We start from the raw sequence: 21,521 nt of genomic DNA on the forward strand, positions 1-21,521 counted from the left end.
TTTATAAAGGCTTCTCCCTAACGAAAGAACTTGGATAGTTAAGTCAGGGCGCTTCATTCGCAGGGGATAAACTGTGTCACGGCTGTAGTGTTCCCTTTTGTGAACTACTTCTGTCTCTGATTGTGTGTGTATGGGGGTGTGGAGGTAGCACACAGTACACTTTCCAAGGTCACAACAAGCCTCTGTAGGTGGAGGGGTGAGTGAACAGGGAGACAGGTAGCAGTTAATCTCTGGTATCATTCCTCCTGGAAGATCTGCTGTTTATTAGAAAATAAATGGTCCTCCCAGCTTCAGGCTTGGAGTAAGTAGAGCAAGTGGGCAGGAAGTGGAGGGTGGGCCAGAGGACTCAGGTGGACTCTTCCCCAGGCCCCTTCCTGCGCCTTAGACCAGCACTGCCCATTAGAAATACAATGCAAGCCACAAACGGGATTTAAAATTTTCTGGTATTCACATTAAAAAAAAAAAAAAGAAAGAATCAGCTGACTTTAATTTTGGTAATAATGTTAGCTGACCCGTTATATCCAAGACATTATCATTGCAAGATGTAGTCAATATAAAAATGATATATGTATTAATTCTCTGAGATTCAGTGTGCTTCCACGTTGGCAGCCTGTCTCAGTTTGGATTAGTCACATTTCAAGTGCTTATAGCCAGAGTACAGGGTGGCCAGTGATTAAATCGGCAGTCCCCATCCAAATACATACTCTGTCTTGAAGAGTTTTTTTTAAAACAGCATATATTGCTAAAAGTGGTATTACCAATTCTAGGTAAACACCATATTGCTTTGATTCTGAGACATATTCTCTTACCATTCTCCAATTTAAAGTTTTCCAGAATTGGAGTTTTATATGGATTTGTATGTATTATGTAGTACTTTTTTTTCCCTCTGAAAAAGCTGTTATCAGATTGATGATTTGTCTTAATGATGACATTGTAGAATGCTATATTTTTCTCATCCATTAAAATAATTCCATGATTTGTTAACAGCACAGTGGAGCACAGAGACATTTTCATTTTCTTGCTTTCACGGTCTTAGCTCACATTCTTACCGTTGCTTGGAGGAAACTGAGAACTTTGTCATCCTAGATTCACGCCTCCCATCTTCCTCAGCCCCTCACACATCCACATCCACACATTTTTTAGGACATGAAATCTGCTTATCTTCCCTGATTTCCTAGGCAGGGAAGTCACCTTTCTCCCTTTAATTGTGGATCTCCAGCACATTCTCCAACATGTAACAGACTCTCAGCTGTAGTGTTTCATTGACTCCCATTGCCTGTTCCTCTCCTCTTAACTCCACCGCTTCTGCCATGGTCTAGGCTGCCGTATTCCATTTGGTCTGGCCTACTGTATTAATTTCCTGCCTGGTCTCCTTGCTCTTGTTTTTTTTCCCCGTAAAGTATTCGTCTCTTCCTGTCAGAGTTATTGTCTATCTGGAAACAAAAGGGGATCATATCCCTTCCCCTGAACACCTGCAGTGGCTTCCCTTGTCCTGGTGACCCCATCCTCCGGGTCAGTGTGTGGTCTAGCTGAGCTCAGCTTTAGCTCCTTCTTCGCTGTATTTCACCTCTGCTCACGCTTTTCCTGGTGCTTCAAGAGTACATTCTCACACTTCATGAGTTAGTGCAGCTGTTGTCATCTCTTTTGGCAGTTTTCTTTAAAAGTTTTAAATTTATCTTGTATTCAGAAAAAAAACATTTGAATCAAATGTATTCCATGGTTTAAAGATCAAAATAATATTAAAAAAAGGTATACTTGGAGAATGGTCTATCATGAGAATTGCATCCAAACTTTTCTCTGTATTCTACACCCCGTTCCCCTTCTCCCTCCACAGGTAACCATTAGTTTCTTATGTAATAATATTCCTGTGTTTCCTTATGCAAACAGAAACAAAAATGAAATATATTCTTGTTTTTTCCCTGTCCTACCCCAGAGTTAGCTTTTTGAATATGCTTTTCTGCATCATATTGTTTTCACTTAGTTTTTTTGAAACCCCTTAAAATAGAATTAATTGCACCTGTCTTCCTTTGGTACTTTATTACTTCACTTACATGTTACTTTTGTCATACATACATATGTGTGTAAGAATGTATTAATGTGTCTGTCCTCTCCTCTAGCCTATTAGCATCTTGTAGGCAGGGATCTTGCTGTTCATCTCTAGTCTTGAGGACCTAGCCAAGTGCTTGGCACACACTAGACACTTGGTAAAATTTTTTTTTTTTTTTTGCGGTACGCGGGCCTCTCGCTGTTGTGGCCTCTCCCGTTGCGGAGCACAGGCTCCGGACACACAGGCTCAGCGGCCATGGCTCACGTGCCCAGCCGCTCCGCAGCATGTGGGATCCTCCCAGACCGGGGCACGAACCCGTGTTTCCTGCATCGGCAGGTGGACTCTCAACTACTGCACCACCAGGGAAGCCCGACACTTGGTAAATTTGAAGGAAGTGACACCTGGTAGGGTAAAGGGAGCATTCATTCGGGGAGATTGGCTTGTGACATCTGAAAGGAGTTGAGTCTCACAAGTAAGGGAGCTGACTGCCTTCGTCCCAACCTCAGAGCAGTCTCACTGGGAGGGAGTAGCTCTTACAGCTACATTAGATATAAAACTGGTTTCTTTTTGACATTTACTGTATTTTAGTGATTTGGTTTTGGCATAATAGTCTTTAAAACATAATTTCCATGTATGTGCATAAATATTCAGTTTAGTTTTTCTTACTGTTTTTACTTCAGAGCAAGCAGTATTGCTTTCTTTCCCCCTTCAAGAAGACAGAAAGCTTTTACAAAGGAAATTATAGAACTGTTTCTTAAATTAGAAACAACACGTCAAGGATTCTTTTCCAATTCTTAGAGGGCTTGCTTTCTATTGGTATCTCCCAGCTGCCAAAGGCAATGTCAGGCATAGCTGATTGTCATATCAGAATCTGGACCTAACTGAATAAGTAGCTGTAAGAGGTGATCCTTTCAAACAAGACTAGACCACACTGACACAGACATCCACACAGGATATGTGATGGTAGAATGAAAACAGTAAGTAAACCAGGATTGCAGGCAGTTACAGATTTACCGTAGTTTCTGATCAGTGGTGTTTTAGGAGTGGAGGCTGGGTTAGAGTGCCTTGGGCAGATGTTGAAGGAGGCTATTTACAAGATACCCCTGCTTTGCTTATGTTGAGAGAAGGGGTTCGTTCTTTTTTAGTTGGTCTAAGTTTCATGACAAGTGGTATTTAAAGTTAGATTTTCGAGGTGTCTTGTGGTTTGTTGCTTTATTTTGTGCCTTGGGACCTGTTTTTGTTTTTGAGAATGATGTTTCTTGGTTCTTAAATCAGATAGCTGCTTGTGGCTGTTTTCCTGTTTAGTCTCTTACTCAGCAAGCACTTGTCCTGTCTTCATTACTCAAATCTGATCAATATTCCAATGTCAAATATTCTTTTAGCACAGAGGTTGTGCTAAAAGGTTATTGCAAGATTTATAAGAGCAAGGAGAGGTCTGGACTGCTTTGTACAGCAAACGATGGCAATTATCAAGACAAATGAAAAAATTTAAGGGTGGGCAACAGCCTTTTACCAGGGCAGTCAGAACAGAAGAGAGAATGATTTGTATGCCAAATTTTATAAAAAGGATTTTTGAACCAGTAAATCATGTATTACTTTTGCAGCCTTGTCTGTTTTCTGCAAAGTTCAGGGCAAATGGATACATTACGTTAGTTACCAATACATTGGACAGTAATTTTTTTTCAAAAATAGATTTTAGTTGAACATTTTACTCCAAAGAACTGCTGGTATGGTTTGCAGGCAGATGTGAAGGGAACGTACAGGTTTGCTAACTAGGGCAAAGAACCATCTTGATTTGTGCAGCCCTTCCCAAGGGGCTGAGAAAAAACCTCCACAACTTCTTGTGATCAGTAAGTTGCCAGCTGGTTGAGCAGTGCTGTGCATAAAGCTAGTTTATATTGGATATTTTCTGGAAATCAAATCCTAGTGTAGAAAAGGCCAAAGTCTTAAAACAGAGATTCTGTTTTAGTTCTGTCACAACGCTGTTATACACCTAAGTGTTGCTTAAACCTTGGAACCCTAGTTTAAGGGGAAAGAAACAGCTTGATGAGCTTTATGGGGTGGGGGCAGGAGGACTGAGGGTGGGAAAAGTCATCCTAGGAAGAGTGAGCAGCTTTTAAAAGGGCTTGGAGTTAAAAGTGGGACGTGAAGGAAGGTGTTTAGAGCACAGTAAAAACAGTGGTTTGTGTTTCCAAAAATGTGTAGGTGTTGGTTTCTCCTACAAAGGTAGTTTTCTCTAGATCATGTTGCCTCTTTACTGCATTCTTTTTGATATGTTTGTTAATATTTTTTTTTATTCTAAAGGCTCGTGAAGAAGAAATGACTGCAAAAGTAATAGATCTACAGACTCAACTTGAGGAGCTGCAGAAGAAATACCAGCAAAGGCTAGAGCAGGAGGAGAACCCTGGCAATGATAAAGTGAGGGGAACTGGACTTGGCTCCATACATTCCTTGAAAACATTGTCGTTTTCACTGGCTCGCCTACTAACATACCTACCTACCTCATCTAATCCTAACAAAAGACTTTCAAGAGGGAGATTCCTGCCTCTCTTTTATAGACAGTGAAACTGAGGTTCAAAGAGGTTAAATAAAATGTTGAAGCTCACACAATAAATATTCTATTGAGAATATAAAACCAGTCTTCCAGACTTCAGAGCCTAGGGTGTTTCTGTGATACCTGTGCTTCTCAGTCTTGCCTGTGGAAAGAACAGCAGAGGAGAGTTAACCTCATAGCCCTGGGGCAGAGCCAAAAATGGTCCATAGAAAGTATGATAATTTTAGATTTTTATATTTTGTGCTAAGAATTCATATAAATTTTACATTCTCTATAACAGCAGTCCCCAACCTTTTTGGCACCAGGGACTGGTTTTGTGGAAGACAATTTTTCCACGGACCAGGGGGTGGGGTGGGGGGAGGATGGTTCAGGCGGTAATGTGAGCAATGGGGAGCGGCAGATGAAGCTTTGCTTGCTCACCTCCTGCTGTGAGGCCTGGTTCCTAAGAGGCTGTGGACCGCTCCACGGCCTGGGGGTTGGGGACCCCTGCTCTATAATATATCTTTATTTGTAGTTACATAAAAATGTTTTTAGTTGTATACCTTTGAGAAAAACAATGTCTCCTTTTCTCCTTTGTTAACAGACCAGTTGTAGATGCAATGCGATTATTTTGGAAAATTGCACTGAATTCAAAGAGATCTGGCATTCCATATCCAGGCTTTTTTTTTTTTTTTCTTTTTTTAATAATCCCAATCTTTAAGTAAAACTGATGCTATGAAAGGCCATGTTTACCTTGTGGCTTCCTGTCCTGCTGGGCACCCCAACAAGTGCACACCCACAGGGCTTGTGGGCCCCCATTCAAGAATCCGGGCAGTGTACCGTTGTACATCTAAAATGTTCTCACTCATTCCAGTATGGTCTTCATAGCTCTGTCATAAGGGTCTTGGGAAAGGTGGACACATTCATGGCTTCATCCTTTAGTTATAGAGGATTCATTACAGAAGTCAGTGACCAGAAAGCAATTTTATAGACAACCAATTACATGGATCACTTTTCCAAAATGGAGAGAAGAGGACTTTATAAAAGGCTTTGCTATGCTGTGCTGCTTGGTACATATATCTTGATTATTAGCAACGACCAAAGCTGAGTTGACTCTTTCTCTCTTTCTTTACTAGCTACTAAGTTAGTTCTATTATTTTAGGTGGGTTTTTTTTGCCATTTGGTCACAATATGAATATACTTGGTGCTATTAAATGTTGCCTCCTATGAGCCAAATAAGTGTATTCTACTCTGTAACATGTTCTTTTCCTTAGTATCAAATTAAGTATTAATGTTGCATAAAGTGGCACTGAGGCCTGTGTCAAGATGCCATAGAGTATTGAAACATTATGAAATTAATATTCAGGAGGTCTTTTGAATCCTTTACCTTGTAGCATAAGAAAGGAGAAACTATCCTTAACTTTTATTTCTACTCTAAAAAATATTTTTCTATTTTATTCTTTTATGAATTTTTATTCTTTTCCTTTTTGAGCATCTTTTGGTGCTTCTGGGATATCTTGAACTACATGTCAGTGTTGAGTTCAATGGAAAATAATTTGTGATTATTGTGTAGAGTGGATTCCCAGAAATCGTCCTTCAGAATTTTCCTTAAAGGGCCCATATGCTATAAATAGATGTTAATATGTTTAATTTTTTGAAATTGCACAAATAATAGATGAATACATGCTTGTTAAAAAAAAAAAGTCAGATAATACAGAAGTATATAGATAAACCCTTCCTGGTGGGTACCTCCTTTTCCCAAGTGGTAATCATTGTTAGGAGTTTGGTAGGTGACTTTCCAGTCATTTTTTTTGTGTGTTTACCTATCTTTATGTATATTTACATTTTAATAGTTTGTATAGCAGCATAGACCAGGTTTAAAAGCAAATATTTAAAGTTGTCTCATCTCAAATCTAACCACTCTCTTAAGACTGTAACACTAAATTTTTGTTTCCTTGTAATTTCATATTGCTCCATTTTATTATTTCTTGTAGATTTTGTTATATGCACTAATATTTGTTTTTCTTTTCCATTTTTAGGTAACAATTATGGAGCTACAGGTAAGACTAGTTTTTCATTGAATTTGAGTGAAGGTAGTCCATTTTCAGGAGCATTCTGTACTTTAGGTTAAAACATAAAGAGACTTGTTCTCAGGAGAAATTTACCAAGCAGTATAGAAATGTGTCCAGGCAATGATGAAACCCATATGCATCTCAGATCTGACTTCTTGTTCTTTCAGACACAACTAGCACAGAAGACTACTCTAATCAGTGATTCAAAGTTGAAAGAGCAAGAGTTCAGAGAACAGGTACAGGTCTAATTGGTGCCTTTTATTTTGAGATGACTTCCTTGATTTCTATTAGTATGTTCTTGGAACTCATTTAGCTAGTTTTTAAAAAAGAACGGATTTAATACTCATTTATTAATTGACTTTGCAATCTTGTCTTACACAGGAAATTTTATTCTCAAACCTGAAGGTGCTAGAGCATATCTTTATAAATTTGTGATCACATATATTTAAACAAGAACATTTGCATTCATATTATCTAGTTCCAGAACATTCCATCACCCACAAAAGGAAGCCCCATACCCATTAAGCTGTCACTCCCTATTACCTCCTCCCCCCAGCCTTTCACAACCACAAATCTGCTTTTTGTGTCTGTGGATTTACCTATTCTGAGTATTTTATATAACTAGAATCATATTAATACATGAGCTTTTTATTTTTTATTTATTTATTTATTTTATTTATTTATTTTTTTGCGGTACGTGGGCCTCTCACTGTTGTGGCCTCTCCCGTTGCGGAGCACAGGCTCTGGACGCACGCAGGCTCAGCGGCCATGGCTCACGGGCCTAGCCACTCAGCGGCATGTGGGATCTTCCCGGACCGGGGCAAGAACCCATGTTGCCTGCATCGGCAGGCAGACTCTCAACCACTGCGCCACCAGGGAAGCCCTAGCGTGATGTTTTTAAGGTTCATTCATGTTGCAGCATATATCAGTACCTCTCCTTTTTATGGCAGAGTAATATTTCATTGTATAGGTATACCACATTTTGTTAACTCATTCATCAGTTGATGTATGTTTGAGTTGTTTCTACCTTCTGCCTATTGTGAATAGTGCTGCTAGGAACATTGTTTACAAGTTTTTGTTTGAATACCTGTTTCGTTCTTTGGGTTATGTACTCAGGAGTGGAATTGCTAGATCATATGGTAATTATATGTTTAGCTCTTTGAAGACCCATCAAACGGTTTTACATTGTGGACACCATTTTACATTCTGACCACAAAGTATAAGAATTTCAACTTCTCCACATCTTCCCCAGCAAGTGTTTTGATTATAACTATCCTAGTTGCTATGAAGTGATATCTCATTATGGTTGTAATTTGTACTTCCCTAGTGACGTTCAGCATCTTATTATTTGTATATCTTCTTTGGAGCAATATCCTTTGCTCATTTTTAAGTTGGGTCATTTGTTTTTTGTTGTTGTTGAATTGTAAATGTACTTTATATATTCTGGATATAAGTCCCTCATTAGATAATATGATTTGCAAATATTTTCTCCCATTCTGTGGGTTGTCTTTTCACTTTCTTGATAATGTCCTTTGAGGCACAAACATTTTATATGTTTTTTCTTTCGTTGTCTCTGCTTTTGGTGTCATATCTAAGAAACCATATGTATTAATTTTTTTTGGCCTATATCCTGTATTCAGCATTAAGAAAATCTAGTGGCTACAGCAGTTTTTTTTTTACATATGATTTCCATATGAATCTTATGATATGATTGGAATATTTGTTATTTTTAGATTCACAATTTAGAAGATCGTTTGAAGGAATATGAAAAGAATGTATATGCAACAACTGTGGGGACACCTTACAAAGGTAGGAATGATCTCTCATCATGTTATCTATGATTATCTTGTATTGGTGGACTTCTGGATGATTTTCATTTTTGTCTTTGCTAATCTCATTCTTTACAAGGAATGTATTTTACCTTTGTAATTCACCAGTAACAACTAGTTTTATGGCAAGAATGGTAGTAATCTAAAAATTAATGCATATTTGTTGTAAAAAAAAATGCTGCCATTTTAAGTGAAACTGCAAGTTTCCACTTCATTCTCCACTCTCCAGCTGAACCTAGTTTACAATTTACATATATTTTTCCAGACTCTTCTGTGTGTATCCAGACGTTTATGTAATCCACTATATATACCCATACAAACTCAGAGTTACATATTTTAGATGCTTCTGTTTTCTACTATTACAATAATGCTGTAATTGCTATTTTTAAACCAGGATTTAAGGAGAAAATAATTCATAAAAGTATTTATTTCAAGGTGGGGAAGGATGATTTGGAAGTATTACTCTGTTGACTTAAGTTATGTATGCCACTTACAAAGGATTCTAAAGATGAGCTTGAGTCTTTATGTAGTTGTTCCCTTGAAATAGTCATGACTTCAAATAATCTCTGAATAATCTAACAATTTCCCATTCTCAGTTTCACTGCCTCACTGCATTAAGAATAGTTTTATTTTGCTAAATGTTTTGTAAACCTTTCTGCTTTTTCATGGAAGGCACTGGGGCATGAATCTAAACCATTTCACATTCTTTTGTGTTTTTGAAAGCTCTTACTGTTGTGAAATAACATAAGACATTATACAGTTTTTAATTAAACAAGGACTTTCTTTAGATTCTTTCCAAAACACACTTCAAAAAGAAGAGAAAACCAACTTGGGAGTTTCCTATGGCTCATTGCAGAGAAAATTCCTGCTACAAAGACTGTTTGCCATAGCTAAGTCAACATATGTGATTCTTAGCATAGAACTGCTAAATCAGTGCCCAGCCGTGCATAGGGAATAGTATTGATTCTTTTTTTTTTTTTTAGTTTCAACTTAAGAATTTCATACTTAATTTTCCTTTTTTCTCAGTTTTAAATTGTAAAATGAACACATATGTACAGTTTTTAAAATAACTGACACATATATAATACTAAGTATCAGGCATTGTTATAAAACACATTTTGTCTATCAACTCATCTAATCCTGTCAACAATCCAAGCAGTCTGTTTGAATTGGCACATTAATCTCTTTGCTATGCTTTTAGATGTTTCTTGGTGCAGAAGGCTTTTCAGATTACCTAGTGTGCCATACTTCTGGAAGTGGATGCAAGTATAGACTTCACATAATGCATAATTTTGAATTTATTCAAATTAAAGTTTGTCACAGTGTGACTTCATATACCTGAACTGTATTTATTCTTTAGTTTTAGATTGAAATGGAGCTTGATTAATAGATGAACTGTAAATTATACGACAGTCTTTTTAAGATGTTGAATCAAAGTATCTGAAAACCACTATATTGGCATTATTATTTCATGCATTTTCAAGTTATTTTATCTACATTGTGTTTCAGAACTGTTTAGAAAACTTGATTTAAACTTCAGTGCTTTCAGGTTTGGAATACTAGAAAATCTAGAATACTATTCTGAGTTACTAAACTCTTAAACAAAATAAAAATGATCATTTTAGTCATTGTAGGATATCTGAAGCCAACCACATAATATTTAGGAAAGAAATACCAGTTCTGAGGAATCTTTGTATTCCCTAGGTCTAGTATTTTTTTTTTTTTGATGGTACGCGGGCCTCTCACTGTTGTGGCCTCTCCCGTTGAGGAGCGCAGGCTCAGCGGCCATGGCTCACGGGCCCAGCCGCTCTGCGGCATGTGGGATCTTCCTGGACCAGGGGACGGACCCGTGTCCCCTGCATCGGCAGGCGGACTCTCAACCACTGTGCCACCAGGGAAGCCCATAGGTCTAGTCTTTTTAAATTGCCATGCCAGAAAGATGAAGAAGAAGTTTGAGGATGGGGGGAACGTGAGAAATAAAATTGCTATAATAATTCTTGTTTTCTCTTCCAAGGGAAAAATACCAACTGGAATGCTTAGTGTATATGTAATGTAATGCAGTACAATACTTACAATGTAACACAGTTAATACAAGAGTGATGCCTCTCTCTTTGTTCCTTTGATTGTCTTTTAGTTTGTCTTTTTCTAAGTAATAAGTAGCTTATCTGTTTTTTTTTTTTTTTTTTTGCGGTACGCGGGCCTCTCACTGCTGCGGCCTCTCCCGTTGCGGAGCACAGGCCCCGGATGTTCAGGCTCAGCGGCCATGGCTCACGGGCCCAGCCGCTCCACCGCACGTGGGATCCTCCCGGACTGGGGCACGAACCCGCGTCCCCTGCATCGGCAGGCGGACTCTCAACCACTGCGCCACCAGGGAAGCCCGCTTATCTGGTTTTGTCTTTACAGTTTGATCTGTTTTTTTTTTTATTTGACAGGTCGCAGTTTGTACCATACTGATGTCTCGCTCTTTGGAGAACCTACTGAGTTTGAGTATTTGCGAAAAGTGCTTTTTGAGTATATGATGGGTCGTGAGACTAAGGTATAAATCATGTCTGGTGATTTGGCATGTGGTTTAATTTAAAAGGAAATATGTCCCATTTTTAATACACATATTGATGTTGTATGTTTACTATTAGCAGACCATACATGCTGATAGTAAGCAATAGGTAATTGTGTTATTGCTCTTTGTTTGCAAAAGTGAATTGGCAGATCTTGCTTATATTTGTTACATTTATAAAATATTAATTTAGAAAATACTGGTGGATGATGCTAAAAAATAAAAACAAAAATTTCATTAACTTAATACTTTGTGAAGCATGTGACTGTTCTTTTGACTTCAAATCTTAGAGGTAGGAGAATAGATGGAGACTATTTCATGGAGACGTGAGGATAGCGTGGCTAGTATTGGAAATGGTCCTAATTAAGAATGACTATGTAGGGATATTTAGAAATATTTTACTTTAGTCACTGTAAGAAAGTTACTCTTGCACATATGGAATATTAACTGTTTAAAAATAACCACACTGTGTAAGTAATAATGCTTGGTTAATTTGTTTTCTAGAATGTTAAATTTATTATAAGGTCCTTGAGTATAGAGTCTTGTCTTACTGTTATTTGTATCCCCAGCAGTGTTTTTAAAAGAGCCTTATATCAGACATTTTGTAAATATATCTTTAATTGAATTGATTGCATTTAGGGAAATTCATGAGCCTTTTCTCAAAGTTTTTCATTTGAAGCAATTTCTGTTTCTGATATTGTTTCAACTTTTTACCTTCATGAACTTTTACATTGTCCTTATATGTTGGCTGAGAATGGGATAATGAGTTTTCTAAGAAATTATCAGTGTTTTAATTTATGGGTCTGTGGGGGTTACTGAGTGCTAAACCAGTTCAGGAATTGATTTGGTAAATATATTTAAGACCTAAAAATTAGGACATAAAATCTCTTAAGAATGTTATGGGGACTTCCCTGGTGGCGCAGTGGTTAAGAATCCACCTGCCAATGCAAGGGACATGGGTTCGAGCCCTGGTCCGGGAAGATCCCACGTGCTGCGGAGCAACTAAGCCCGTGCGCCACAACTACTGAGCCTGTGCTCTAGAGCCCACGAGCCACAACTGCTGAGCCCATGTGCCCCAACTACCGAAGCCCACGCGCCTAGAGCCCATGCTCCGCAGCAAGAGAAGCCACCACAGTGAGAAGCCCGCGCACCACAACAAAGAGTAGCCCCCACTTGCCGCAACTAGAGAGAAGCCCGCACGCAGCAACGTAGACCCAACACAGCCAAATAAATAAATAAAATAAATTTATTTTAAAAAAAAAAGAGGTTATTATGAATCGTAGATTCAGCTAAACACCAGGAGCTATAGGGCTAGAAGTCGTTTGAATCCTTGACACTATAGAAGTCTAATTTCACTGTATCAGATAGTTCAAATTAAAGTAATATCTAGTGTGATCCTGAACATGAATCATAGGCGGGATATATTAATTCACAGTAATTCAGTACCTTTATTCTTAAGGACTTTTTTTTTTTTTTTAATTCAGAGGCTAGCTAAAACTCATTTTCTCCTTATCTTTAAAAAACAAAGCCAATGAAATGTAACTTTCTCTTACTATGTCCTGATTGGATAGCAGCCTGTATTTGAGGTGGGGTAGATAGTTTAAAGTTACCTTGTTATTGCAGGGAAGGGGGAAAAGCATTTCTTTATGAACAGTAGCCTTTCAGGAACTTCAGCTACTCTGGTTTATTCATTGAATCTAAAGCTATCATCCCAGAGTTGTTGCTAAATAAATTATTTAGTCTTCGATTTGCAAAATGAAGAGAGTGTGACTGCCTCAGCCTGTATCTTCTGGATGTTGTGAGCCTGTGTGGGGTGAGATCCCTACAGAGTTTGAGTCCTGGAGAAAGGCCCAGCCCAGCATGAGATACATTCTGGAGTGGTACCAGTTCAGCCAGGTCTCAGGGCTCTGCATTTCCTCCTAGGCTGTGACTTGGGAGACAGCTAGAAGGGACGCTCTTGAGGCTTGGGCAGCCCCAGCTAACACATGGCTGGGAATCTGTGTTGAGGCGGCTCTCTTTATCTTCAGCATTCAGTGTGCTTTTCTGGTTACCAAGACTGAGTAGTCTTTTATTCTGCCATCACATTTTATAAGTCAATATTGAAAATTGGCAGTAGATATTCAGTTTAATTTACTTCATATTTATTGAGCACTTACTGTATGTGGTCCTTTGTTTATCACCATGATGGATAAGGAGATGAAAATTTACACCATCCCTAACTTTAAGGTGTTTACCATATAGTGAAAAAGTGGAGCTGTTTACTAAGCACAGTATGATGCAGACCATAGCACAGTGTCCTCATGTTTACTTGTGGGAAGTTCAAGGACATCATGGAGAAGGAGATGTATATACAGGCCTTTACAAGGGGGCAGAGATTTTGATAGATGAGCTCAGAGAGGAGGAAAGCCCAGACAAAGTCCAAGACAGGAAATTGAGTGTGGGCTTTGGAATGACATGTAGTCCGCTCCAACTAAAATACCAGCTCTATGAGGTGGAAGTGACTCTGCTTAGGGCTGCAGGGTGTGGAGGGCCTGGAGTGTTCTCAGAGTTTTACCTGTAGGTTGTTGGGGGGCAGCCCTGAAATTTTTTGAGCAGGGGTTGACAGAATCAGAGCTATTTTTAGACATTTGTTGATTTGCCTAATTTCCATACATTCACAAAGAATTTGAAATGGAGACCAGGTTGTGGTTTTAGAACAAGCCAGAGTATATTGTGGCCTTTGTGATTTGATCACCATCTGCCGTTGTTTCTTGTCCAGTAGGATCTGTATGTCATCCCACCTGTCTTTCTTCATCTGCTTTTGCACACAGTGTTCCCTATTTGATGAGGCAGATGATTTTTTTTTAAGACCACATATGTGATACACATTCTTATAGTATGAAGTTAAGTAAATTCCCCTTCTTTCTTCTGTCCTTGCACTTTCTTTTTCTTGGGTTTTGAGCCTCCATGCTATTTTTGATGCTTAAATTCAGCCTGTTCTCCTTTTCAATAGAAAGTGTTTCTCATTCTACCCTTTACTGACTCTCACTAAAGAAAACATGGCAGGAGAGGCCACTTCTAAACCAGGTGGCTCATTTGAACTTTTCCTTACTTCCCAGGACCTAAGGATATTGTACGTAGAGTAGACAGTCTGATTTCTTTCCCAAGGTTCAGCAGAGAGCCTGGGCTTTCCATTAAAGTGTTTTCTGACAAGCCAGGGAAGAGCTTTTAAGTCTTTACTAGGTAATCAACTGCAAATGCTGCATCAGTGATAAATTTAGAGGTGGGTTTCCTATTTAACATTGTCTAGAAGTGTGAAGAGACAACTAGCCACATTTGGATTTATTTTTTGTTTTGTTTTTTTTTGTTTTTGTTTTGACAGACATGTTTGTGCCTTGATGTGCACTATGCAGTTTCATAGTGAATATAAATGGGATTTTGGGTTTCTGAACTTGTTAAGCTATTGAAATTAAAGAAATGTTCCCTATAATTGTGAATCCCTGAATTTTAGATTTTTGGTACTTCCTAAAAACAGTCTTCATAGATAGTATACCAGAAACCATTTAAAATTTCCAGAGTGCTAATAAAAAGAATATTGAAATAGTTGCTACTTCATATTTCTCTTCCCATTTCATGCCACATATACGCTTGGTTTCTAGACTTCAGTTTAGCACAGAAGATTCTGTTCTGTCTAGGCAATACAATTTAAAGGATGAGGAAGGAAGGAGGGCTGAAACTAAAATCTTGCTCTTTGTGGGGTTTGTGGTTGAGGAATAGTATTAGTTGATCTGCTAGTTGAAATAAATATTAGAAATATGTAAAATGCCTTGCCTAGGCTTAGCACATAATAAGAATTTTTTTAAATGTTAGTTCTTTTCCTTCCTGGAAATAATTATACTTTTTTTCTAATGATGTGTGTTCCTAAAATTTTAGTTAACTCTATTATGTCATCTTTTGCTCAGTGACCTTCTGTAGTCACACACTCTTCCCCGCCCTGCCATACACACACACAGTCTTGTAACTATGAACAAAGAATGTTAGATCAGCTTTCTGGTGAGCCTTCCATCCTCTGTAGCACTACAGTAAGTAGTACTACTACTAATCCTCAGGAGAGCACTAGTACCTGAATTTGTATGTAAGCACTGAACTTGTTATCCTACTTATTTCATAAGTGGTATCTTCTTTCCTCTCTGTCTCCCTCAAACCATCTCATCTTGATACAAAATAGGGAATTTCAACCTTTGACGAGAATTTTCCACGAGCTTATGGGTGACAGTCTGACTTACGGTATATTTATTGAGATCTGCACAGTTTATGATCTTGTTTGCAAGCCACCATGTGTAATGTTCTGATTCATCCTGTTTTCTACCAAACAAAACATCTTGTGTTTATTTAAAATGTAATTTGTATTTCTATTAGGCTGATGTGCTGCATGTATTAAAAAATACCTATAAGCATGTTCATGTTCATGCAGTAGCCCGTGTTTATGAGATATATGATGTGATTTAGTTCAAGCTGAACTTGGGAGTCTCTAAATCTGATTGTTTAGAGCATATGTTTTGGCAATACATCACTTACTAGGTAGATTTCTACAAATAAAAAGCATTATAAAATGAATGAGTAATAAAGTTTCATTTTAATAAGACAGAGGGCCAAGAGCATTAGAACTGTATATAGCTTCATGCTATTGTAAATACATCTTCTTAAAATAATATCAACCCAGACCTTGTGAGGGATCCTTTCAAATTGATATTCTAGCATTGGCTGTTATTTCCTTGACCAGTACCTTCACATCATACTTCTTTGGTCGTGGCTTCCATTGAGAGCACTAAAGAATTCCACCAGCAGAACATGTCAGAATGGGGTGAGACCCATCTGCTCCACTGTCTAGTGATCGTCTCTTGTCTTTTTTGTAGACCATGGCAAAGGTTATAACCACTGTACTGAAGTTCCCTGATGATCAGACTCAGAAAATTTTGGAAAGAGAAGATGCTCGGCTCATGGTAAGCTTAAAGAATAGGCTACAAATAGAAGACAACTTTATCTCATCCGTTTACATTCTGTCTCATTTACAGAGACTTTGAGTTGGTAAGAGAAATTTAAAAGTTTTCATCTTTATTGTACTATAGCCTGAAAAATGAGAGTGAAACTACATTAAGAAAATTAAACTGAGGGCAGATCTGAATGGATGTTCTCAAGGAAAGAAGAGTCTTATTTAATAGTATATATGAGGTTGGCACCAGTATGTGCTATATGAGATTTCTGGAACTTGGGCTCTTTATGGGAAGGATGGAAAAGGCATTTGTTCTGGTATATCCAGTAATAATTTTTTAAACCGAATGATATCATGACGTTAGGTGTTTTGTAGATTACAATTCCTTATTCTACTTCACTTAATTTCTAAATACAATAATTCTGATATAAGAGTTTAAGCATTTTTTGAGCTTTTGACATATACCCTGCAAGGGAAATGTAGATAACTGAATTCTTAGAAACCTTTGTGTCAAGTCAGCTGTGACTGAAATGAAACAAACACACACTTCATAAATTATGCAAAATTCCCTTTGCCTAACTTCTTTTTGTGCTGAACCAATAATACAGTAAGAAGATCCATTCTAAGCATAGTATGAAATTTGTGCTGTTTTCCTGTCTGGCCCTTAGCTGTCTCTTTCTGCTTCCTTTTCTTGTCTTGCTAATAGCCTGTAGCTCTTCCACATCTTTCCCCCAATTTCTTTACCTATTTCATGATCCCAGTACTGCTGTTTTTTTCACTCTCCTATTTAAATCAAACAAAGATCTACTCTTTAGTGATGGGTTAGCCCATGTCTGAGTATCTCCAGTAAGAAGGACTAAGTCAATAAGTAATTACCCTTAAGAATCCTATCTTGGGCTTCCCTGGTGGCGCAGTGGTTGAAAGTCCACCTGTCGATGCAGGGGACACGGGTTCGTGCCCCGGTCCGGGAGGATCCCACATGCCGCAGAGCGGCTGGGCCTGTGAGCCGTGGCCGCTGAGCCTGTGCGTCCGGAGCCTGTGCTCCGCAACGGGAGAGGCCACAGCGGTGAGAGGCCTGCGTACCGCAAAAAAAAAAAAAAAAAAAAAAAAAATCCTATCTTATCTCTACAGACTGTGTGTTTCTTACAAAAATTCTGGCTTATCTTGATCCCAAGTCTCCCTTTCTGTTGTGGTCACCAATCTGTTCTGGTTCTAATCCATGGAACTCAACCAAGAACCCACAGATGGCCTGGTTGGAGGGCTTTTACCTTCCAGGCTAAATAACCCCAGCACTTATCAGCCATCTATGAAGTTCCTTTCCTTTGACCCTTGCATGTTCTGACCTCTTTCTGGCTTCCTCTAAAGTCATCCCAGCATCCCTGACTTTTGTCCCAATACTCCATGTATACTGTATTATTTACCTATTGTATATTTTCTGGGACAGTTGGTTATTTTGGTTAGCCTTTGTTTCTTTTGGTGAAGCATTTCTCCATGGTATCTAGTGGTCTGAAAAATATTGTCATACCTCTGTAGTTATTTCTGGTTATAGATATTTTTGATAAAGAAGTATGTAACTATAATGTATGCCCTTCATCAGTAGAGAGAATGTTGTTTTAAATTACAGCAAAACATCCAATTCTATAATCTATAGTCCACTCAGAGTGGTTTTCCTCTTCACTGAGTAAACAACTGTGTGTTTGTGAAAATAAAAATCTCCAATGCAGTTTGAGCCCGTTGACACAATTCTTTCATTATAGTCCAGTTTAAGAAAATATTTTAAAATGATGGATGTAAATAGAAAGCTTTTATTATCTTTATTCATTCTCCTGTAGCCTCTTTTTTATCTTGATGTTGGGATATAGCCAACCTCTCATCTTACTGTTGGGCTACATTTTGTCAGGATTTAGAATATAGTATAGACTCATCCTAAGTCACTGCTTTGGCAAATGTGGTAGGAAACATTCCCCCTCACCCCACACACACACATACAGCCTTAGATTGGTTTGTCTTGAAGGAAACTAATCGAATTGATTACATGTAAATAGTGAACCATCTAAAAACCTTTTAAGGTGGATGGAAAAGTTTCTTTCTTAAGGTTTTTTTTTTTTTTTTTTTTTTTTGCGGTACGCGGGCCTCTCACTGTTGTGGCCTCTCCTGTTGCGGAGCACAGGCTCCAGACACGCAGGCTCAGCGGCCATGGCTCACGGGCCCAGCCGCTCCGCGGCATGCGGGATCTTCCCGGACCCGGGTACAAACCCGTGTCCCCTGCATCGGCAGGCGGACTTTCAACCACTGCGCCACCAGGGAAGCCCTCTTAAGTTTAATTAAAAAGAAATCTTTGAAAAGCTTTACACTATTCTTTTGTGAATAAAATGGTATTCATTCTAGATAGGGGTGAAGTGGTGACTGACTTCCTGAAATAATCCTTCCTTATCCCAGAGGCTGACCTGCCCAGAAAGAAAGTCCCACTCTTTCCACTACTTTTTTTTTTTTTCTACTACTATTTTAAGCAGAGTCTCATCCATCATTATCTTTGGCTTAATGAATGAGTTCAGTTGACAGTCACCTACTTCTCTTCTGTTGGGTTGGCCAAAAAGTTTGTTTGTTTTTTTTCTGTAACATCTTACTTGTTATGGCAAATGTAGGAAAATTGAAGACATGGACGATACGATTGTTGCCCTTGTGGAACCTTTAATTTTAGGGGGAAGGGGTAGCATCTTCATTCATACATGAATAAAAGATATGCTTAAGTAATGTAATTCAAATAATAAAAATAGATGCTTAGGAAAGATGAACTAAGTTATGGTGAGCATGAAGTGAGGGAGATCCCAAAGATGACTTATCAATTTGAGTCACCTTTTGTCAGCATAAAGAGATTTTTGGTACAAGATAGAGTGACTCATGATTGTTTCCTTATTTGATGGAAAATTAAGATTACTGTTGATTGAGAAAGTTGAAACATAAGTCACATTTGCCTTAAGATTGCTGTCATTCATAAAATAAGTGGTAAGAATCATTGTCTTTGAACAAGCCTCCTAAAGAAATTATAACTTGTTTCATACCCCAATGAACTGTAGCTGATTAGAGCAAAACACTGCTAAGAATAGTGACTTCTCTTTTTCTGTGGAAGTATCCAATAGAAAGATACCTATATGTGTAGAACGCAGAGCTTTTTAGGGTTTTATTAAATAATTGTTTAAAAGCTATTTACTCACATTAGTTTTAAATATATGTTCCAGATGGACCATTTCTGTAATTTGTTGTAACCGCAGCTACAGTTTCCCCTCTATTAAAAATCAACAGTATTGACTATTTTGTTATTGTAGGTTTGGGGGCTACAAAGCTGGTATAAGTAAACCAAACAAACCCCGTCATATTGCAGAGCTCCCTCCCCTGTCCGTTAGTATTTGGGATGCTTGAGAGAGTGTGGATTGCACTTTTTGCTGAGAGTGTGCAGCCACGTCAGCATTTACGTTATTTAACAGGTATGAGAGGAGGGATACTTCCTAAAAACTTTGCTTTATGACCCTAATGATTATATGTTTGCTTTGTGGCATTGATCGAAAACTGTCCATGACTGCTGGTAAGGTATTTTTCAGTATGTCCCCTCTTTACCGTATCTCCCCTCTCCTTAGTGACTTTTATACTGTTTATTTGAAAAACCCCACTACAGAATACAACAGTTATTATTTAACAAGTGGTTTCAGAGTTTAACCTAATTTGAAGAATGTATTTCATAGATGACAAACCATTATCTGTCAAGTAAGAGTAAATTATAGAGCATAAGTAAAGTCTGGTTTATTTGAGGGTCACAATGTGTAGAGAAGGAATACTAGTCCTTCATTTGACAAGTCTCAGAGCCTCTGTTTCTTCACAAAAGTATGTTGGATTATTCTATCTCTAAGGTTCCTTTTCCTCAAAGTATTAAATTAGTTATAAATTTTAAAGTTTTAGATTTCTTGCAAGTGGGAAAAAATTATCTTCTATGCAGCAGGTAGAAGTTAAAGAACGTGCACACACAAGTCTCAGAGCCTCTGTTTCTTCACAAAACTAACGTTATCTTGTTAGGATTGTTGGAGAACCAAAATACGTATAGTGCCCGCACTGGGGTTTTGTGATCACGGTGGGGCTGGTGGTGGTGGTTCCTGAGCCACATGTAGTGATGAGTAGAACGAATCATTCCGAGAAGGTGAGACTTGGAAAGGTAAACCAATAATGTGTGTAAGATAAACCATGAAAGACCTCACTACAACAGTCAGGTCACTTTATAGAATGAAACCAGCTCAAAACATGTCCCATCTCCAGTTTCAGCACCTCTGAGTGCCACCACATGCAGCTTTGCTTGGTGAGAGCTAGCCCTCAACAGCTCAGCCCCTGTGTGACTTTGAGCAAACCTTTTGCATCTTTCTGGCCCTTATTGCTAAAACAAGTATGTTGGATTATTCTATCTCTAAGGTTTTTTTCCCTCTAAAGTATTAAGTTAGTTGTAAATTTTAAAGTTTTAGATTTCATTCAAGTGGGAAAAAATTGTCTTACATGCAGCAGGCAGAAGTTACAGAAAGTGCACATACCAAATGCACATACCTTTGTGTTCCCTAGAGCAGCCTCTTCCCTCCTCTCAGTTTTTAGCTTATTGTGCCTGGTTTGTGATGGTTTAGGTAGTGTAAATGGCAAGAGTAGACTGGATGTTTGAGTTTCAGGGTGGGAGCAAGAGTGAATACGGAAGTCTTTTTTTTTAATTAATTAATTTTATTTATTTTTGGCTATATGGGGTCTTTGTTGCTGCACGCGGGCTTTCTCTGGTTTTGGCGAGCGGGGAGGGGGCTACTCTTCGTTGCGGTGCGTGGGCTTCTCATTGCGGTGGCTTCTTTTGTTGTGGAGCACGAGCTCTAGGCACACAGGCTTCAGTAGTTGCGGCATGTGGGCTCAGCAGTTGTGGCACTCGGGCTCTAGAACGCAGGCTCAGTAGTCGTGGCGCACGAGCTTAGTTGCTCCGGGGCATGTGGGATCTTCCTGGAACAGGGCTCGAACCCGTGTTTCCTGCATTGGCAGGCAGATTCTTAACCACCGTGCCACCAGGGAAGTCGCAATACGGAAGTCTTTAGCTTGTCTAATTGAATAAGACTGCCCTGGAAGTACACCATCAAACTTTTTTTTTTTTAAAGAGAGTGTTATTTATTTAGGATAATTACAGTAAGAAAGTTTATTTTAATCAGGTGCTAAATCATCTCTTGGAATTGAGAGGTTCTTTTGTTATATAGAAATCTCTTTTAAAATGTGTTTCTAGGAATATACTTTTCTCTTTAGAGTGTTAGCAAACTTAATGACACGTTTAAACTGGATGGCTATTTTCTTGATGACTCCATTAAAAGAAAATTGTTCTATTCTGATGAGAAAGATTAGGAATGTTTTCATTTCTCATCCACTCTAGTCATTTTTAAAGATTGATCTTCTGTTGACTTTGTTATTGCTTTGCTTTCATGCTGATCCTTTGTGTTGTGTCAAGTTCTTGAC

General features: G+C 38.4%; 1 protein-coding gene across 4 annotated transcripts in view; it reads left to right on the forward strand.

Annotated features, from left to right (window-relative positions):
* The window catches only part of GOLGA4 (golgin A4), a 106,106-nt gene that overhangs the window by 79,275 nt on the left and 5,310 nt on the right, over positions 1-21,521 (forward strand). For all 4 annotated transcript variants that reach the window (XM_079934742.1, XM_079934743.1, XM_079934744.1 and 1 more), the window contains 6 exons: positions 4,352-4,465; positions 6,620-6,640; positions 6,820-6,888; positions 8,386-8,461; positions 10,914-11,017; positions 15,931-16,017. In XM_079934742.1, coding sequence (XP_079790868.1) covers positions 4,352-4,465; positions 6,620-6,640; positions 6,820-6,888; positions 8,386-8,461; positions 10,914-11,017; positions 15,931-16,017 — 471 coding nt within the window. The remainder of the gene's footprint in view (positions 1-4,351; positions 4,466-6,619; positions 6,641-6,819; positions 6,889-8,385; positions 8,462-10,913; positions 11,018-15,930; positions 16,018-21,521) is intronic.

This window comes from Stenella coeruleoalba (genome assembly GCF_951394435.1).
Source record: "Stenella coeruleoalba genome assembly, chromosome: 10".
Lineage (NCBI taxonomy): Eukaryota > Metazoa > Chordata > Mammalia > Artiodactyla > Delphinidae > Stenella > Stenella coeruleoalba.